Source organism: Panthera tigris, chromosome E2 (assembly GCF_018350195.1).
Source record: "Panthera tigris isolate Pti1 chromosome E2, P.tigris_Pti1_mat1.1, whole genome shotgun sequence".
Taxonomy (NCBI): Eukaryota; Metazoa; Chordata; class Mammalia; order Carnivora; family Felidae; genus Panthera; species Panthera tigris.
The window spans coordinates 3291715-3309398 of record NC_056674.1 but is presented as its reverse complement, the minus strand read 5'-3'; the positions used below and the strand labels follow the sequence as shown (position 1 = coordinate 3309398).

The window sequence follows — 17684 nt, the reverse complement described above, 5'->3', positions numbered from 1 at the left end:
TCTTCTTCAGGGCAGAGAGTGGGGCACAGATTGGGTCTCAGGAACCATTAACTGAACGAATAAGTCAATTAACACATATGTAAATAAACACAGCTCCCACCTTATTTATATCTGCCAAAAACCTGCTGTCGCCTCACATTTCCTGTGACTTTGTCCCCCCAAGAACGCTCTGTCCTAGGAATTCATCCGCAAACCCTACAGTTGGGGCGTGGAGGTGGGCAAGTGTGTAAGGAGGGGAGGTCGAGGAGAGAGATGGGGTGCTTTTAGATATGACGCTGGGGGAGCTTAGCTGATCAAGCCCCAGTGGGGAATTCTGTGTGGCGCCTGGGCCCCCCCGCCCCCACAACCCAGAGAATCAATCCAGTCCCCGGTGACGGAGCTACCCCGGTTTGGGGACACAAGCAAACTCTGACCCACAGAGTCTTTCCAGCTCACTTCACAAAAGGCGCTGACCCTGGGGACGGGCGAGGGTTTGGAACGGGTTCCTAGTGACTGGTTCCCTTGGTGAGTCTCCAGGGTTCACTGCCTCCGCCCAGGACTTACTGAGTCAGACTGCGCAGGGGTGGGAGCCTCCACTGGTATTTGGAAGCCACTTGCTCTGGTTTGAAGAGAGGGAGGGGCCTCATTTGCGGCCGGAGAAGGAGGAAGGAGGCGCTGGACCCAGAACTAGGGTGGAGGCTCTGGTTTCGGTCTCAACTTCTCACCTGCTGCTCCAGACCTCGGAGCACCTGGAGGCAGGGACTGGGGCACCTGTGCCGAGCCCTGCCCTCCTCCCTCAGACCCCAGCCCCTCCTCCCTCAGACCCCAGCCCCTCCTCCCTCAGACCCCAGCACCTCCTCCCTCAGACCAGGAGTCCAGACCCCCAGCCCCCATCCTCCCTCAGACCCAGGAGTCCAGACCCCCAGTCCCTCCTCCCTCAGACCCAGCAGCCCAGACCCCCAGTCCCTCCTCCCTCAGACCCAGGAGTCCAGACCCCCAGTCCCTCTTCCATCAGACCCAGGTGTCCTGGCCCCCAGCCCCCTCCTCCCTCAGACCCAGGCGTCCAGACCCCCAGTCCCTCCTCCCTCAGACCCAGCAGTCCAGACCCCCAGTCCCTCTTCCATCAGACCCAGGTGTCCTGGCCCCCAGCCCCCTCCTCCCTCAGACCCAGAAATCCAGACCCTCAGTCCCTCCTCCCTCAGACCCAGGAGTCCAGACCCCCAGTCCCTCTTCCATCAGACCCAGGTGTCCTGGCCCCCAGCCCCCTCCTCCCTCAGACCCAGGAGTCCAGACCCCCAGTCCCTCCTCCCTCAGACCCAGCAGTCCAGACCCCCAGTCCCTCTTCCATCAGACCCAGGTGTCCTGGCCCCCAGCCCCCTCCTCCCTCAGACCCAGAAATCCAGACCCTCAGTCCCTCCTCCCTCAGACCCAGGAGTCCAGACCCCCAGTCCCTCCTCCCTCAGACCCAGAATCCTGAACCCCAGCCCCCTCCTCCCTCAGACCCAGCAGTCCAGACCCCCAGTCCCTCCTCCCTCAGACCCAGGAGTCCTGGCCGCCAGCCCCCTCCTCCCTCAGACCCAGCAGTCCAGACCCCCAGCTCCCTCCTCCCTCAGACCAGGAGTCCTGGCCGCCAGCCCCCTCCTCCCTCAGACCCAGAATCCTGAACCCCAGCCCCCTCCTCCCTCAGACCCAGCAGTCCAGACCCCCAGCCCCCTCCTCCCTCAGACCCAGCAGTCCAGACCCCCAGTCCCTCCTCCCTCAGACCCAGGAGTCCAGACCCCCAGTCCCTCCTCCCTCAGACCCAGAATCCTGAACCCCAGCCCCCTCCTCCCTCAGACCCAGCAGTCCAGACCCCCAGCCCCCTCCTCCCTCAGACCCAGCAGTCCAGACCCCCAGTCCCTCCTCCCTCAGACCCTGCAGCCTTGGCCCCTGGCTCTCAGGCAAGGCCTCCGTGAGGACACTCTTCTCCACCTGCACCTGCACGTGAAGAAAGGACCTGGACTTAGTCAGATCTGCGTTTGTGTCACATGGCCCAGGGCCACTGTGACCTTGGGCTAGTGGCCTCCCCACTCTGAGCCTCTGTGTTCTCTGCTAGTGGGCACCAATCCCAGCCCCGCCTGCCTCGCCGAGGGTAAGGGGCCTGCTCCTGTCCGTGCACCCCAACCCAGGCAGGACCAAGCTCAGAAAGTATCTGTGGCATGGATGTGACAGGGACCCGGAGTGACAGAAGCTGGAGACAGAAGCACGGGACCCTCCTGCCTCCCCCTGCAGCACCCTTGGGAGCCGCACACAGCACACCCTCCCCTCCCCTCCGCCTCTCAGGCCTGGAACACTCTTCCCTCACCCTCCCGGCCACCTCGGGCTGCCAAACTCGCCCTTCAGGTTCTGCTCTGCCTGCCTGCCCCTCCTCCTCCAGGAAGCCTGCCCTGACCCTCTTAGCCCCCTCCCATCCCAGCACACGTGGGAAGAAAGGCCACCATCGACACCCAACCTCGAATCTCTCTTGGCCGGGCGCTGAGAGGGCTCTCCCTTAACGCCGCCAGTGTTGCGATCCCCATGTTACAGCTGGCCGGACTGGGGCACAGAGAGGTTGAGTGATTTGCTTAGCGTCCCACAGCTAGCAAGGGGCAGACAGACTCACGACGTGGCTGCGCAGGGAAGCCAGCACCAGAGGATTCAGGGTGTAGATTGTAGGGCCCGGGTTCCGCCCGTCCCCACCAGGTACCTGCTGTGTGACCGTAGACAAATTCCCTAAGGGTGTGTGTCCGCACTTCCTCAGGTGTAAGCGGGAAATAATGGAACCTGTTTCCTAGGATGTTGTGGGGATCAGACACACACACACACACACACACACACAGTACTCAGAAGAAGACCTAAGCACACCCGCATCACGTAGGAAGTAATAAGTATTATCAACTCTATTTCGTGGCAAAGTCAGAACTCGAACCCCCACCCTCCCCGGCTCTTTGCCATCACCCCACAGGATTGTCTCCCCTTCGCTCTATTCTTTCATCCCCGCCAACCCAGGACAAAGGGGTGCTTCCTGTGGTTTCCAGCCTCGCTCAGCGTGGACTGTGGGGTCAACACGGGCCGGACGAAACAGTGAAGCATCGTCCACACGAATGCACCGAAAGCCAGTATCACTCCAGCACTGAATGTGTGCTAGACCCTGTTCTAATGTGCGGCAGACGGAGCGCGGGGCTGAACGTACAGAAGTCTCTGCCCTCCGGTCACTGGGGGGCTCAGTCGGTTAAATGTCCAACTTGGGCTCAGGTCAGGATCTCACAGTCCCTGAGTTCAATCCCCGTGCGGGCTCTGCGCTGACCTTGATGAGCCTGCGGGGGATTCTGTTTCTCCCTCTCTCTGCCCCTCCCTGGCTTGTGCGCGCGCTCGCTCGCTCTCTCTCTCTCTCTCTCTCAAAAGAAATAAAAAATACATAAAGATATGAAAACAAGATTCCTCACGATGCTTACATTCTAACAGGGGGGACATAAAATAAAATGAACGGGTAATATAGTGTGTTACAAAGTGATAAACACTCTGGAGAGAATTTAGGGAGCAGGGAGAGACCACAATTTTAAATAGGGTGGCCAGGCTTGTCAGAGAAGGTGACACTCGAGCAAAGACCTGAAGGAGGTGAGGGAACAAGCCAGGAGGATATCTGAGGGAAGAGGCATTCCAGGCAGAGGGCAGAGCAAGTGCAAAGGCCCTGGGGCAGGACTGGCTCTCAGGCTCGAGGAGCAGCAGGGAGCCCAGTGTGCCGGAACCGGAACCCGAGTGATGGAGGGAGAGAGGAGGTTTGAAGGATGTTCCTTAAGACTTTGCAGACCTCAGCTCTTATCCCAGAAACGGGGAGCCCCTGAAGGGTGCGGAGCAGGGAGTGCTGTGAGCTGACCTAGGTTTCTTGGGGCTCCCTGCAGGGAGACTAGATGAGGGAGGAAGGGAGCAGGGGCCTGTCGGGAGGCCGCTGCAGGTGCAGGTGCAGGACGTTGGCAGGGACCAGGTGAAGGTCACACTGATAATGGGCAAGGCTAAAAGGGGGCTTGCCCGCCCCTCCTCCTGCTCTCCGAGCTTTGGCGTTTGCTGCTCCCGTCCTCTCCCTGCAAGTGTGACCTGGGGTGAGTCTCTTTACCCTCGGTGTCCTCAGTTTCCTCCTCTATGAGGCGGAGACCCCCAGCCCTCACCTCACTGGGTTTGGGGGAGAAATGACAGGTATGGCTTGGGTAGCAAGGCCCACGGCACAGGGGAAGTTCTCTAAAGGAGATTTCAAGCCTCAGGAGCTCGTTAACGTCAGTGAAGTATTTGGGGCTGGGCCGGGCACCGAGTGGGTTTGAGTCTCACCAGAGGGGGTTATTGGGGGGAGTTTCTAGGGGAAGAGGCCAAGGGAGGGGTGGGGGCTCAGGGCTCCGCAGAGGCAGGAACCCTGAACAGGAGGTGGGCCCAGGGAAGGCACAGACCCCGGCCCCAGGTTCGAATCCCAGCCCTTCCATACTGACCGCCCCTCTCTGAACCGCCAGCAGGTGAAATCAGAGCTCTGCCCTCCCACAGGGGGCAGGAGAATCGGAAAGGGTATTGGAGGCAGAGCCCTCGGTTCTGAAGTTCTGACGTGTGAACGGGTGTGACATCAGATGACTGTTGTTGTCCCTGTTCTAGTGTTGTTATGACAGAGCCGGTCCCAGTTCCTGGCTCCCCGGAGGCCGGTCCTGTCCCCCCCCACCCCAGCCCGGGTCCCTCCGCCAGCCCCGCCCAGGTGTGTGCCAGGTGAGTGCTCAGGTATGCGGAGGCGGGGTGGCCCGGCGGGAGCAGGAAGGACGGGCCCGTTGGGAACCCAGAGGAGAGCAGAGAGCCAGCTGGGCCCCTCGCCCCGCAGCCACTGCCTGGCAGAGCCTGCCCAGCAGGTGAGGAGGGGGCCTAGCCGGGAGGGGCTGGAGGTGGGGACTGCTGTGTCTGGCGGGGGGGGGGGGGGGGCAGCAGGAGCAGGGGGCCAGGACTCCCAAGTCCAGACACACGAAGCCCTTCAGTCCTGACGAGGTAAGGGGCCGGCCCCGTAGCCCGAGGTCATAGTGGCTGAGGAAACGCATGAATGGGTCTGGCTCTAGGAGGAGACTTGGAATCAAAATCCTTTTGTCCTTACAGTCGAGAAGCTCTAAGCCCGAACCCCTGGGCCCCTAAGGAGATCAGGCTGGGAGACAGGATCCCTGGAGAGAGGAAGGAAAACGGGGTACACATAGATTAGGGAGCCAAACACATGGATCCCTGACAGATTTGGGGGGGCAGGGTACTAGGTGTGAGGGAGGAGGGTCTGGGGGTCTGGACTCCAGGGTCTGAGGGAAGAGGGGGCTGGAGGTCTGGATTCTTGGGTCTGAGGGAAGAGGGGGCTGGAGGTCTGGATTCTTGGGTCTGAGAGAGGAGGGGCTGGGGGCCTGGGCTCCTGGGTCTGAGGGAGAAGGGTCTGGGGGCCAGGACTCTTGGGTCTGCGGGAGGAGGGGCTGGGGGTCTGGATTCCTGGGTCTGAGGGAGGAGGGGCCTGGGAGCCAGGACTCCTGGGTCTGAGGGAGGAGGGGGCTGGGGGCCCAGACTCTGGGTCTGAGGGAGGTGGGACTGGGGTCAAGACTCCTGGGTCTGAAGGAGGAGGGGGCTGGGGGCCCAGACTCTGGGTCTGAGGGATGAGGGACTGGGGTCGGGACTCCTGGGTCTGAGGGAGGAGGGACTGGGGATCTGGACCTCTGGGTCTGAGGGAGGAGGGGGCTGGAGCCAGGACACCTGGGTCTGAGGGAGGAGGGGCTGGGGGTCTGGACTCCTGGTCTGAGGGAGGAGGGGCTGGGGGCCAGGACTCCTGGGTTTGAGGGAGGAGGGGCGGGGGGTCTGGACTCTTGGGTCTGAAGGAGGTGGTTGGGCCAAAATCCTAGGTACTGAAGGCCAGGTCAGGCCCTCACTTCTTTGCTGGCTCCCAGGGCACCTCCAGGTGGCAGGAGCCCCCCCCATTCTCCACACCATGAGCACCACCACAGGGTAAGTGTCCCCAGCTCCCTCCGGCCACCCTCTTACCCACGCCCCCAGGTAGCATGGACACCAGCCCAGGCCTGGACAGCCCCCTTCCCTGCTCGGCCTATAGTTACAGCCACTGGCCCAGAGCAGACTCGCCTGGGTTCAAATCCAGCTGCCAACACTCAGGATGTGTGACCCCGGCCCAAGAACCTCACCTCTTGGAGGCTCCGTTCCTCCTCTGTGAAACAGGGACAATTTTGAGCGCTTGACAGGAAAATGAAGGTAACAGGACTTAGCAGATCATCTGACCAAGAGTAGGTTCTCAACTCATGGCAACTGCTGTTGCCGTTATCTTGTTATTAAATATTGACCTTTTGCCGACAAAATCCGGGCTGCTTATAACAAAGGCTCAAGTCTCCTGGAGTGAGCAGGGAAAACAACAAAGGGAGACCCATGGGAATAGCCGCATGGGAGATAGGCGGTAGTGAGCTCTCCAGCACAGAGGTAATCAAATTGTGGGGCGATCTGACCAACAGAACAGGATGAGGACCAGAGCTTTGACTTGAAAGTGTTCCTCGTTCCTGCTGAGCTCTGAGTTTCCGTTACTTCTGTGCACTTTTTCTTGGAGAAGGTGACCTAGGAGGAGGAGGTCAGGGGCAGGAGACAGAAGGATCAGGCTGGGAAGAGCCTGGCCCAGGGGGACGGAGAAGATAAGTCTGTCTACCCCAAATACTAATGCTGTTGTAAAAACGCCCATTTATTGAACAACTACTGTGGGCTGCCCTTTGCATCGTGACAAAGTAACTGTCACTGAGGCCGTGAGAGCCCTCAAGTCTGAGCGAATCCACCCACAGCTCTACCAGATGGAGGCTATAGACGGACTCATTCCTATCTCAGAAACGGACACCGAGGCAGGAGAGATGAAGTCTCCCACCCAGGGTCCTGTGGCAAGGCGGTAGTTGACAGGGCGTTCAAAGCCAGGTCTGCGTGACCGCGAAGACCACACTCTCCACCACCTCCCAGCACCACTCCCGGCCTTACCTGCCTGAAACCGGGCTCTGGCCCTGCCCTCCCCTGCTCACAACCCTCCTTGGTTCCCCATTGCTCTCACAATGAAGTCTTTCCCGCTCTGCTTGGCATTCAAAACCCCCATGATCTGCTCCCAATTCGCACGGCCCCTCTCACCCTTTTCTCCCGAACCAGCCCAGAAGCTGCCCCCAAACCAAGTGCCAAGTCTATCTATGGTGAGTTTGGGAGCCAGAAGACCCCAGGCTGAAACTGGGTCTGAGGGAGGAAGGAGTGGAGGGTCTGGACTCCTGGGTCTGAGGGAGGAGGGGCTGGGGCTCTGGACTCCTGGGTCGGAGAGGGGAGGGGGCTGGGGTCAGTACTGCGGGGTCTGAGGGAGGAGGTGGGTGCGGAATCAGGATCCCTTGGTCTGAGAGAGGAGGGGCTGGAGGTCTGGAGTCCCAGGTCTGAGGGAGGAGGGGCTGGGGGGTCAGGATCCCTGCCTCCCCGGGGAGGAGGGGCTGGGTCTTCTGGGTCTGAGGGAGGAGGGGCCAGGGGCTGGGGCTTCTGGGTTTATCCTCCTTCTCGCCCACAGAGCAGAGGAAGCGTTATTCCACTGTGGTTCTGGCAGATGTTTCCCAGTATCCAGTCAATGTGAGTCTGGGGTCTGCATTGCCACAGGGAGCCTTAGGGGAGGAAAGGCAGGCAGGCCTGGGAAGATGGTGGTGTGGAAGGCGGTCGGGCCTCCAAACAGAAAGAAGCTGCAAGCTCACTCGGCCCATCTGCAAGGCGGGGCTGCTTCTGCCCGCCTGCCCTCAGCGGTGGGAATCCGGCAGAGGCAGTCAGTTCCACTTGAATCTGCCAAGGTCCTCCTCCAGACCGGCTGTTAGGCCGGACAGGCAGGACCCAGGGACAAATGCTACGTCAACCTGTGTGCATAGGGGCCAAAGTGTGCCAGGTGCTCTCTTGAAGGCAGGGGTGCTTAGAAGGGACTAGATCCAATCCCTGCCTTCAAGAAGTCTCCAGTCTCGCTGGGAAGACACACGCAGGCGCCAGTCGCTCTGATGAAAACAAAACAAAGGGCCCCATAGGTGGAGCCGGTGTCGGGGGACGCTTTCTGGAGGAGGTGTGGTTACTGTCAGGCTGGAAGGCGGGGGCAGGGGATTCTGAGCCCACCTGGCGCCCTCCTGGGGCCCTCCTGGGACTCCCTGCTTTCTCCGCACCCCTGCCAGCACCTGGTGACGTTCTGCCTGGGCGAGGAGGATGGCGTGCACACCGTGGAGGATGCCTCGCGGAGGCTGGCGGTCATGGACAACCAGGGCCGCGTCTGGGCCCAAGAGATGCTGCTGCGCGTGTCTCCGGACCGTGTCACGCTGCTTGACCCCATGTCCAAGGTGCCAGGGGACACGTGGGTGGAAGGGGCAGAGGCATGGAGAGCTTGACTCTAGGGACGTCCGAGTGTGACTCTTGGCCCCCACGCGTCCTTCCGCTGGGAACTTTGGCAAGAGCTCTCTGCCCTTCGTTTTTGGAGCGTCACTGGGCTCCTCTGTTAAATCAGAGGTGTGATACTGCAGCCCCGCAGGGTCGCCTGGGCCGTGCTGGGGTCCCAGCTGGCACTGCTGTGGCCATTTGGGATCCTCGGATCCGAGCCTCCGTTTACCCGCCGTCCCGCCCCGCAGGAGGAGCTGGAGTCGTACCCGCTGGGTGCCATCGTGCGCTGCGACGTGGTGACGCTGCCTGGCCGGAGTCGCTCGCTGCTGCTGCTGGTGTGCCAGGAGCCGGAGCGCACGCAGCCCGACGTGCACTTCTTCCAGGGCTTGCGTCTCGGGGTGAGCGGACCCGGGTCCGGAGAGCCACCACACGCAGGGCTGGGGCCCTGCGGATGCCAGGGGGCGGAGCCGGAAGTGGGAGGAGCCCAGAGCTGGGGCGGGGCCTCTGCGCGGGGCGGGCCGGGGCCAGTGGAGGGGGCGTGGCCTGGAGAGAGGAGCTGGAAGGGAGGGGGGGGTTGAGGGCAGGTGGGACCGGGACGAAGTAGAATGGAGACTGAGACTAAGGGTCGGGACGGAACCTGACAGCACCTGGGGGAGGGTGGATGGGAGCAGCCAGAACTCGGGGCGAGTATGGCCTAGGGGCAGGAAACCCCAGCACCCCGGCTCCAGGGTTGGGGACGTGGCTTAGGGCCGGGGAAGAAGTAGGGTGGGCTCAGAGCGCGGGCGGGCGTGGGCGCCGCGTGTGGGCGCTGACGTGGAGGGACCCCGGCACCCAGCCAAGGAATCGACTGCTCCGGACCGCGGCGGGGACGAGGGGTAGGTGGGGTGGAGGCCTGGCCTGTGACAGCATGATTGGCAGGCGGAGCTGATCCGAGAGGACATCCAGGGGGCTCTACACGACTACCGGTCCGGCCGCGGGGAGCGCAGGCCCGCGGCGCTCAGGTAAGAAAGAGGGCTGGGCGGGGAGCGGGGGGAGAAGCGAGGACGAGTGGGGTCTCAGTCTCCGCCTCCGACAAATGGGCTGCCACCGCTCGCCGACAAGAGAACGAGTTTGGAAGCCTGTCGAACAGAGCGTGGTCCGGGTCTTGCCAACCCCCCCGCAGACACGTGTACCCCCTCTCCAAGAGTACTTTTCCTCGTGCTGGTCCTCCGTTTCTCCTCCCTCAGGCCTCAGTTTCCCTCCGCACAGGTGCTCGCTCCTCCCCATGTCTCTAATTTCTCCGCGCCACCTGCAGCCTAGGTTTGACTCGGTTCTGAGCCCCGCCGTCTCCCCCGCCGTCTCCCCCGCACTGGCCCCGGGTGGACCCAGGCTCTTTCCCCTCGTCCCTCCCCAGGGCTACGCAAGAGGAACTGCAGCGCCGCCCGCCGCCGGCCGCCGAGACCCCTCCCCCGCAGCGCCGCCCGTCAATCCGCGCGGTCATCAGCACGGTGGAGGCGGGCCGGGGGCGACCCCAGGCGGAGCCCATCCCGGAGGCGGAAGAGTCGCTGAGGCCGCGGCCTGGCCTGGCGGGGACCTCAGGCAGCGCTGCCCCGGCCTCCCCTGACCTGGGGCCCCGCGGCCCGGACCTGGCCAGTCTGCAGGCCGAGCGGGAAGTGGTGCGTGGGACGGGGCTAGGGCGTGGGGGTGGACCGGCCGTGGGTGTGTCCTGCCTCCTGGGAGGGGGGTGGTGTCAGACTTCTGGGGGTGTGGCCGGCGGTGACCCATCAAGGGGGACAGGGACAGGCATCCGAGGGCTCGGCCTGGCCTGGGAGGATGTCAGGGCGCTCGGCCTAAGTAAGGGCTTTGCCTGGGGTGATGAGAGGCCCGGACTCCACATCCCCGAGTCCCACACGTCCCCTGTTCTGTCCCCCCAGGACATCCTGAACCACGTGTTCGACGACGTGGAGAGTTTCGTATCGAAGCTGCAGAAGTCTGCGGAGGCGGCCCGGGTACTGGAGCACAGGGAGCGCGGCCGCAGGACCCGGCGCCGGGCGCCTGGGGGTGAGGGACGCCCCCCCACCCCCCAGTGGGATACGGAGCATCCAGTCCATCCAAAATACCTTCCCTCTCCCTACGGCCTCCCCCTGCCCCTGTCCCTGCCCCTGTCCCCTGTCCCTGCCCCTGTCCCTGCCCCTACCCCCCGCCCCTACCCCCCGCCCAGGTTTGATGCCCCATCCCCGGGGATCCCACTGGGCCCCTGCCTCCCCCACCTGCAGAGGGTCTCCTGACGCTGCGGGCCAAGCCGCCCTCCGAGGCCGAGTACACGGACGTGCTTCAGAAAATCAAGTACGCCTTCAGCCTGCTGGTGAGAACGGGTCCAGCCTGGGCCAGCGGGGGGTCAGGGGCACGGCGAGCCTGCCGCGTCCGAGCTCTGAACCCGGCACCTGCCCCGTCCCTCAGGCCCGGCTGCGTGGCAACATCGCCAACCCCTCGTCCCCCGAGCTGCTGCACTTCCTGTTCGGACCCCTGCAGTTGGTGAGGCACCCCATCCTTAGGTACCCCCTGCGGCAGGAGGAATCGGGGTTCCACTTCCGGAGGGGGGGAGGTGATGGCGTGCCCACTCCTGCACCCCCGGCAGATTGTGGACACATCGGGAGGCCCCCAGTTCGCAAGTGGAGTGCGGCGGCCGCACCTGACGTCCGAGGCGGTGGCGCTGCTGCGGGACAACCTCACCCCACGGGAAAATGCGCTCTGGACCTCTCTGGGGGACGCGTGGACCCGCCCGGGGTGAGGGGCGCCGTGACGGAGGGGCGGGGCCGGCAGGGAAGGGTAGTTGCTGGGCTTAGCTAGAGGTTGACCAAAGCAATTGAATGAACCCGGGACCTATGCCGGGACCCGGCTGGAGGAAAGGCCAGAAACTCCGGTGAAGGAGAGGCCTAAGACTGACCAAAAGGCCGGGTTTAGGAGGAGTGGGGTGGGCTGTACCAGAGGGCTACGGCTTCGGGAAGGACTAGCCTGTAGGTTGGGGAAGGGGGTAAGAGCAGAGCCGGAGGAGACTTGGGGGAAAAGAGGCGGGATGTGCTTAGAATCAGAAGGAAGATTCAGAGGCTGGGCGCAGCCCACACGTGTGCCAGAGTGGAATCCGTGTGTTTGCAGATACAGTTGATGCCGGGGGCGGGGCTTGGGCAGGGCTTAGGTGCAGGGGCGGGACTTCGATGCCGGGGTGCGGCTTGGGGTGGGGGCGGGGCTGGGCAAAAGGGGGCCAGGTAGGATAGAGCCGAGCCGACAGGAGGGGGAAACCTTACCGAGGTTAATAGGGCTGGAGGCCACCCCAGGAGCCCTGAGCCCCGAGCCCCTCGGCCACAGGCTGGAGCTGCCCCCAGAGGAAGGATCCCCGTACAGCCCTGAGTTCTCCAGCGGCTGGGAGCCCCCGGCCACTGACCCGCAGGGCCGCGCCTGGGGGGACCCAGTTGAGAAACAGCAGCAGCACGAGCGGCGGCGCCGGCAGGTGAGCACCGGACACCCACGCCCGCCTCCCCTGCCCAGGTGACACAGCGGGGCCGGGACCGGGCAGTCTGGCCCTACCTGAGCTACTGCTCTCCTCTCCCCCGCAGCAAAGTGCCCCCCAGGTCGCTGTCAATGGGTGAGTGCCGCCCCCAAGGTGGGACAGGTGGGGTCGAGGAGGGGTGCGCCCTGGGGGCTCCTGGCGCTGACTCCGTTCCTTTTTTCCGTCTTTCCTTCTGTCTTCCCGGCTCATCACAGGTGGGTGAGGTGGTGAGGAGGGAGAGGGGCCCGGGCTGGGAGGGAGGGGGCGCAGATCCCAGGGCCGGAGGGAGGAGGGGGTTGGGAGTGGGTAAAGTCTGAGAGGCTGTGAGAAGGCAGTAACTTCCCAGGGCCTGGGGAGCTCCCTGTCTGGGTCCCTAAGAGGATAGAGCCCCAGGTGTTGGAGGCAGAGACTGGGGAATTGGGCCTTTGGGGTTGGCAGAAGAGCCCGACTTTGGTGCTTGGGGCCTTGGAGACCCAGCCAAGCCCTGGGCCTTCAAGGGTCATGGGGCACGTTTCTGGGAAAGTTGGGAAGTGGTAGTATTTCCGGGCCCCTGCAAGAGGTGAAGACCGAGGCTGGACCCTCACTCTCCCAAGGCTCTAAAGCCCTTGTCTCATTTCCTGCTGGGTAATGTTATACTGAGTAGTATAACACTGGGTAGTGTTATACTGAGAGCTTTAAGGGTTAAAAAGTTGGGGAAATTGAAGTTTGAGACCTGGACTCCTGAGTCTCTGGGGGAGGAAATATCGAGGGGGGGGGGGCTGAGTTCATGATTCCAAAAAGCAATGGGGGCACAGACTCTAGGGTCCTGGGGAATAAGGGGCATAGATGACCCAGGACTCCAGGGTCCTCATGCAAGTCGGGGGCAGATGTGAGGAAGCTTCATGGGATAAGAAGAAGGCAAAGCTGCAGGAGCAGAAGGGGGGTCTGGGTGAGGGCCCCGGCAGAGGGTCTCAGCAGGGACAGCGTGCTGGGAGCTGCCAGCCCCACACAGGGGGTGCCGCGGCCCTGAAGACCCCCCCTCTCCTTTGCACAGGTAGGCCTGATCCGGGCTGAGGTCCTTCTTCCTGGGGCATCGGAGCCCAAATCTTGCTGCCTGCCACCCCGGCTGCCTGGTCTTGCAGAACTCCCCCCTGCTTCTGACTCTTGGGCTTGACACCCCCAGCTTTCAACTTCCCTTCTCTGAGCCTCCCTTCTTTGCAGGGAGAACGAGAAGAATAATCCCTTCCTGGAAGAGAGAGAAGTCTATGAGGTTATACAGGCTAGCAGTTAAGAGCTCAAGGCCCTGGTAGAGCTCAGGTTCATATCCAGCTGCGTGCCCAGGAGACCACAATTACTCAGGGCATGGACTGCGGGGCCAGGGTGGCAACGCCTCTTTCTTGCTCTGTGACCTTTACCTCATCGTGCCACCTCGTGTCCCTGTTCTCCGACTTCCTCACCTGTAAAATAGCTGATGACAGGGTCTGCGGTGGGGGAGAGGGGTTCCAAATTCACGGTTACACCAAGGGTTGTGTTAAAAATCAGATTAGCCAATCTATGTAAGAGACTGAGCAGAGTCTGGCACCTAGTCAGTGCTATATAACCCCTGTTTGTATCCTAACTATGGGCTACCCGAAGCATGAGCCCATTACATATAGGTGCTTAGTAAACAGCTGGCTCTAGCTGTGTGATCTGGGGCAAGTGATTTTCTCCCCCTGAGCCTTAGATGTTCTCATCTGTAAAAGGGAGGTGACGTCACTGCCCGTAGTTTGTGCGGCAGCACGGTGGCCGGGCACATAAGGAGCGAACTGCATTCAAGTTGTTACTCCGATTTCAAATCTCTGTTAACAGTATTAACCTGGCCTCCTGCGTTGACCTCTGCTTGGCTCTAACCCCAGCTCACGCCAACTCCCTACTGCCCAGAGCAGGGAGACTGGCTGCCTCCTTATCCCCAACCTGTGTTGTTCTCCACAGTCACCAAGACCCTGAGCCAGAGGCTGAGCCCCAGCTGGAGCCTGAGGGAAAGTGGGTCCTATGTAACTATGACTTCCAGGCCCGCAACAGCAGTGAGCTCTCTGTCCAGCAGCGGGATGTGTTGGAGGTTAGAGGGGTGGGGGTGGAGGGGTGGAGAGGGGGAGGGCCAAGGGACGGCAGGGGGCCCAGCTGTAGCTGCAGACACAGGCTGTGAACCATCCTCTCCTACCCCCCTCAGGTCCTGGATGACCAGCGTAAGTGGTGGAAGGTTCGGGACCAGCGAGGGCAGGAGGGATATGTACCGTATAATATCCTGACACCCCACCCGGGGCCTCGGGCAAGCCGCAGCCTGGTGAGTCTGGGCAGATTCCTGGGGAAGATCAGGTGTCAAGGGCACTGACAGAGGAAGTAGCTGGAGGTGGGGGTGGGGGGGATGCAGAAATTTACCTCCAAAAGGCGGAGGAGCTGGGACTAGGTCCCCTCTTTGATCCAAGTGCTCCTCTGGCTCCCTCTCCAGGAGAATAGCACTCCTCCTCCCCCACGGGCCCCGGCTCCTGCCTCCTCTCGCCCCACCTGGGACAGCTGTGATAGCCTCAACTTGGACCCCCTAGAGAAGGGTGAGTGGTGCAGGCACCTTCGGGGAGCCGTCCTCGTCCTCGCTTTCCAGTCAGGGGAACCAAGGTTCGGAAAGACCAAATGGACTCCGAGCCCATCGTGAGGACGCTGGAGGTCTCCCTTCTGGCCCCAGGACCCTTCGTCCTGAGTCGGGCGTCTCTCCCCGTTTCCCCGCCTGCAGAGAAATTCTCCCAGATGCTGTGTGTCAACGAAGAGCTGCAGGCGCGCTTGGCCCAGGGCCGCTCAGCCCCGGGTCCCCGCGTCCCGGAGCCGCAGCTCAGCCCGCACTCGGACGCCTCGGAGGTCCGCGCCTGGCTGCAGGCCAAGGGATTTAGCGCTGGGTGAGTGACGGGTCGGCCGGGGAGCCAGAGGCGTGGTCGCAAGAGGGGGAGCCTTGGGAGTGGCCTAAAGCTAGGGTCGCTCTGGTGGCAGTGAACGGCAGTGTGACTGGCACGTTACTGCGGGCTTGGATTGGGGTCTCCGGGCGCGCCTGCCTCCGCGGGAAAGCTGGGCACACGCGCCCCGCCCCCTCCCACAGCGCACTACGATTGGGGGGTTCCGATTGGACAAAGGGCGTGACAGAAGTGACGTGATTGGCGGGGCTGAAGGGCTTGGCGCTGTGATTGGCTGGCGGGCCTGACCACGCCCCCTCCGCTCGCCCAGGACCGTGGACGCGCTGGGCGTGCTGACCGGCGCACAGCTTTTCTCACTGCAGAAGGAGGAGCTGCGAGCCGTGAGCCCCGAGGAAGGGGCGCGCGTGTACAGCCAGGTCACCGTGCAGCGTGCGCTGCTGGAGGTGAGCGGACGCTCCCGGGCCCACCCGGGAGGGCACCCAGGGCTCGGAGACCAGGTGTCTGATTTCCACCCCGCCCTCCAGGACAAAGAGAAAGTGTCAGAGTTGGAGGCGGTGATGGAGAAGCAAAAGAAGAAGGTGGAAGGCGACATGGAAACTGAGATTATCTGACCCTTCCCGGCTCCTCTGCTCAGTTTTTCGAGGAAGCCCCGTGGCAGAACGGACTCTGCAGACTGCTGCCACCCATGGAAGTAGACTCCTCCCGAAGGCCCCAGACCTGTTCCGGTGGAGCCTCCTGAGTGAGCGGACTGGCCGTGAGTGGGAGGGAAGGGCCATACTCGGGGTCCCTGCGCACTGGGATATGCTGCCCAGTCTATAAACAGCCTCCTTGTAGCAGACGTTTTCAAACTGCTGTCCCTTCTCTACCGGGCCACGAGGGGTCCAAGAGCCTCTCTCACCCCCGCTACAGCCTCAGGAGGACAAGGAATCTGCAGGTCCCCACCTTTTCTGGTTTCTTTCTCTGAATCCCTCTCCTCCCTTCCCACCCCCCCCCCTCACGTCCCCACCCGACATGCTTTCTCCTCACCTCTCAGCCACCAGTCTGTCCTCTAGTTCACTCCAGAGGGACCTTCTGAACGGCCAATATCCCAGGCTTCCCTTGCTCCAACTCCTTTCCTGACTCCCCACGGCCCTCTTAGCCCTAGAGCTGAGCACCTGAGGTTTGATCCCTACCCACTCTCATCCCCCCATGCCCTCCTCCAAATGCCCCCAAGCTCCCTCCAACACCGGGGTCCTGTGCTTGCTTTCTGCGGGCTGGAAGGGATCTTCCGCTTGGTGAACAGCTCTCCTGGCCCAGCTCCAATACCCACTTCAGGGAAGCCTGCCCCATCCCCGGCATCCATGTCACTTTGTCCCCCACTAAGTGCCAGGGACCCAGCCACAAAGTGGCTGCCTCCTGAATATGCCACAGGCCTCCTGGTCACCCTTCTCCTGGGAGAGGACATCCTCAAAGGAGGCTGTCCCCTTGTTCCCTCTGACCGGCAGTAACTTCCTCACGTCCAGACAGCGAGCAAGGCTGGTTCGAGACTGGTTTTCTCTCATCCCACCTGCATTCAGACTGGTTGTCCCCCGAGCTTTAGGAACAAGTCCCTTTCCTCCTCCTATGGCCCCAGAATGCCCACCTCTACCCCTGGAGCTGAGTGTCTTCCTCAGCCACACTCTGCCTTCCAAAATCAGATGAGACCAGACACAGTGGGGGCAGGTAGGAGCTCCGACCCTGGCCCCACTTTGCCCGCCTCATGCCTCACACCTCTCCTGCCTTCCCCAGATCCAGGCTCCAGCTAGGCACCTGCGGGCCTGGGGCTGGTCACACTCCCAGCTCCCCTCTGCCTGCCTCCAGGCTTCTATGTGCTTCCCATCCTGACCCCCTCGGCCCCAGTGGGTGTGTAAATGTCCTCTAACCTCCTGCCGCCTCTCCCAGCCCTGGTTTCTGACAGAAACCGGGGACACAAGTGGCATCCCCAACCTGCGTGCCCCACATTCCCACGGCACCCACAGCCTGCCAGCCAGAGCCACACAACCCCTTGTCAGGAGCGAGGCAGGCCTGAGCCCTATCCCAACACCAGCCAACCTGTCAGGACGTGCAGGCTGCCGTCGCCTCCGCCACTCCCACAGTCCCACTGTGGCTCACCAGCTCTAGCCACCCTCCCTTCCAGCACTTATGGCAGCAGCCCCATAAGCTGGTCTCCCTCCTTCTGTCCCTCACTGCCCTCCCCCAGACTGTTGTCAACGCAGCTGCCAAAGGGACCCGTTAAGACCTAGGTCCCACCTCCGTTCAAGTCCTTCCCAGGGCTGGCCGTTACGGTTCCAACCTCAGGCCCTACTATCTCTAACCACACCTGCACCCCACAGACTTTGTACCTGCTGCCCTCTTCATCCAGAAAACTCTTCCTTTAAATGCCTACATGGCTCACTCCTTGACGCCTTCAGGTATCTTCCTGTGCCAGCTTTTCGATGGGGCCTGCACAGAAGACACCCGTGTATGTTCCCCTGTGCACACACCCCTGCCTCCCTATGCCCTTCCCCTGCTTCTCCATAGCACCACCGCCTGGGATACTTCCATTGTTCCCTGCCTCGTGCCTCACCTCCTCAACTGTACCTGGTCTTTCCCATTTCATTCACTACTGTATCACCAACAGGTAGGACAGGGCCCGGAAAGAATGACAATGCCCCATCCTCCTACTCAGCACCAGCCATCTGTTACCATGCAGGGCTGAAAAGTTCATACTATCACATTTCTATTTCTCCAGAAAAGTCAAAACCGTAGGTTTTCCTTCTCATGAATCACCCCCAATTTTAAATGTCGGCAATTCAAATTTGTTTCAAAGACACGGCTGG

General features: G+C 62.0%; 1 protein-coding gene across 2 annotated transcripts; it reads left to right on the top strand.

Moving 5' to 3' along the window:
- The first annotated feature begins 4598 nt into the window (after positions 1-4598).
- On the top strand, positions 4599-15675 carry EPS8L1 (EPS8 like 1). Of its 2 annotated transcripts, none has more exons than XM_042968387.1 (20): positions 4599-4877; positions 5934-5991; positions 7171-7211; positions 7568-7626; positions 8205-8366; positions 8652-8801; positions 9322-9404; positions 9797-10058; positions 10317-10443; positions 10659-10747; positions 10843-10917; positions 11021-11169; positions 11749-11890; positions 11997-12025; positions 13880-14006; positions 14118-14231; positions 14397-14496; positions 14676-14835; positions 15158-15290; positions 15372-15675. In XM_042968387.1, the coding sequence occupies exons 2-20, from the start codon at positions 5975-5977 to the stop codon at positions 15456-15458; spliced, it is 2106 nt and encodes a 701-aa protein (XP_042824321.1). In that variant the 5' UTR covers positions 4599-4877; positions 5934-5974; the 3' UTR covers positions 15459-15675. The 2 variants fall into 2 exon arrangements, with proteins under 2 accessions (XP_042824321.1, XP_042824320.1); XM_042968386.1 differs by having other exon boundaries at positions 5889-5991.
- Positions 15676-17684: the final 2009 nt, after the last annotated feature.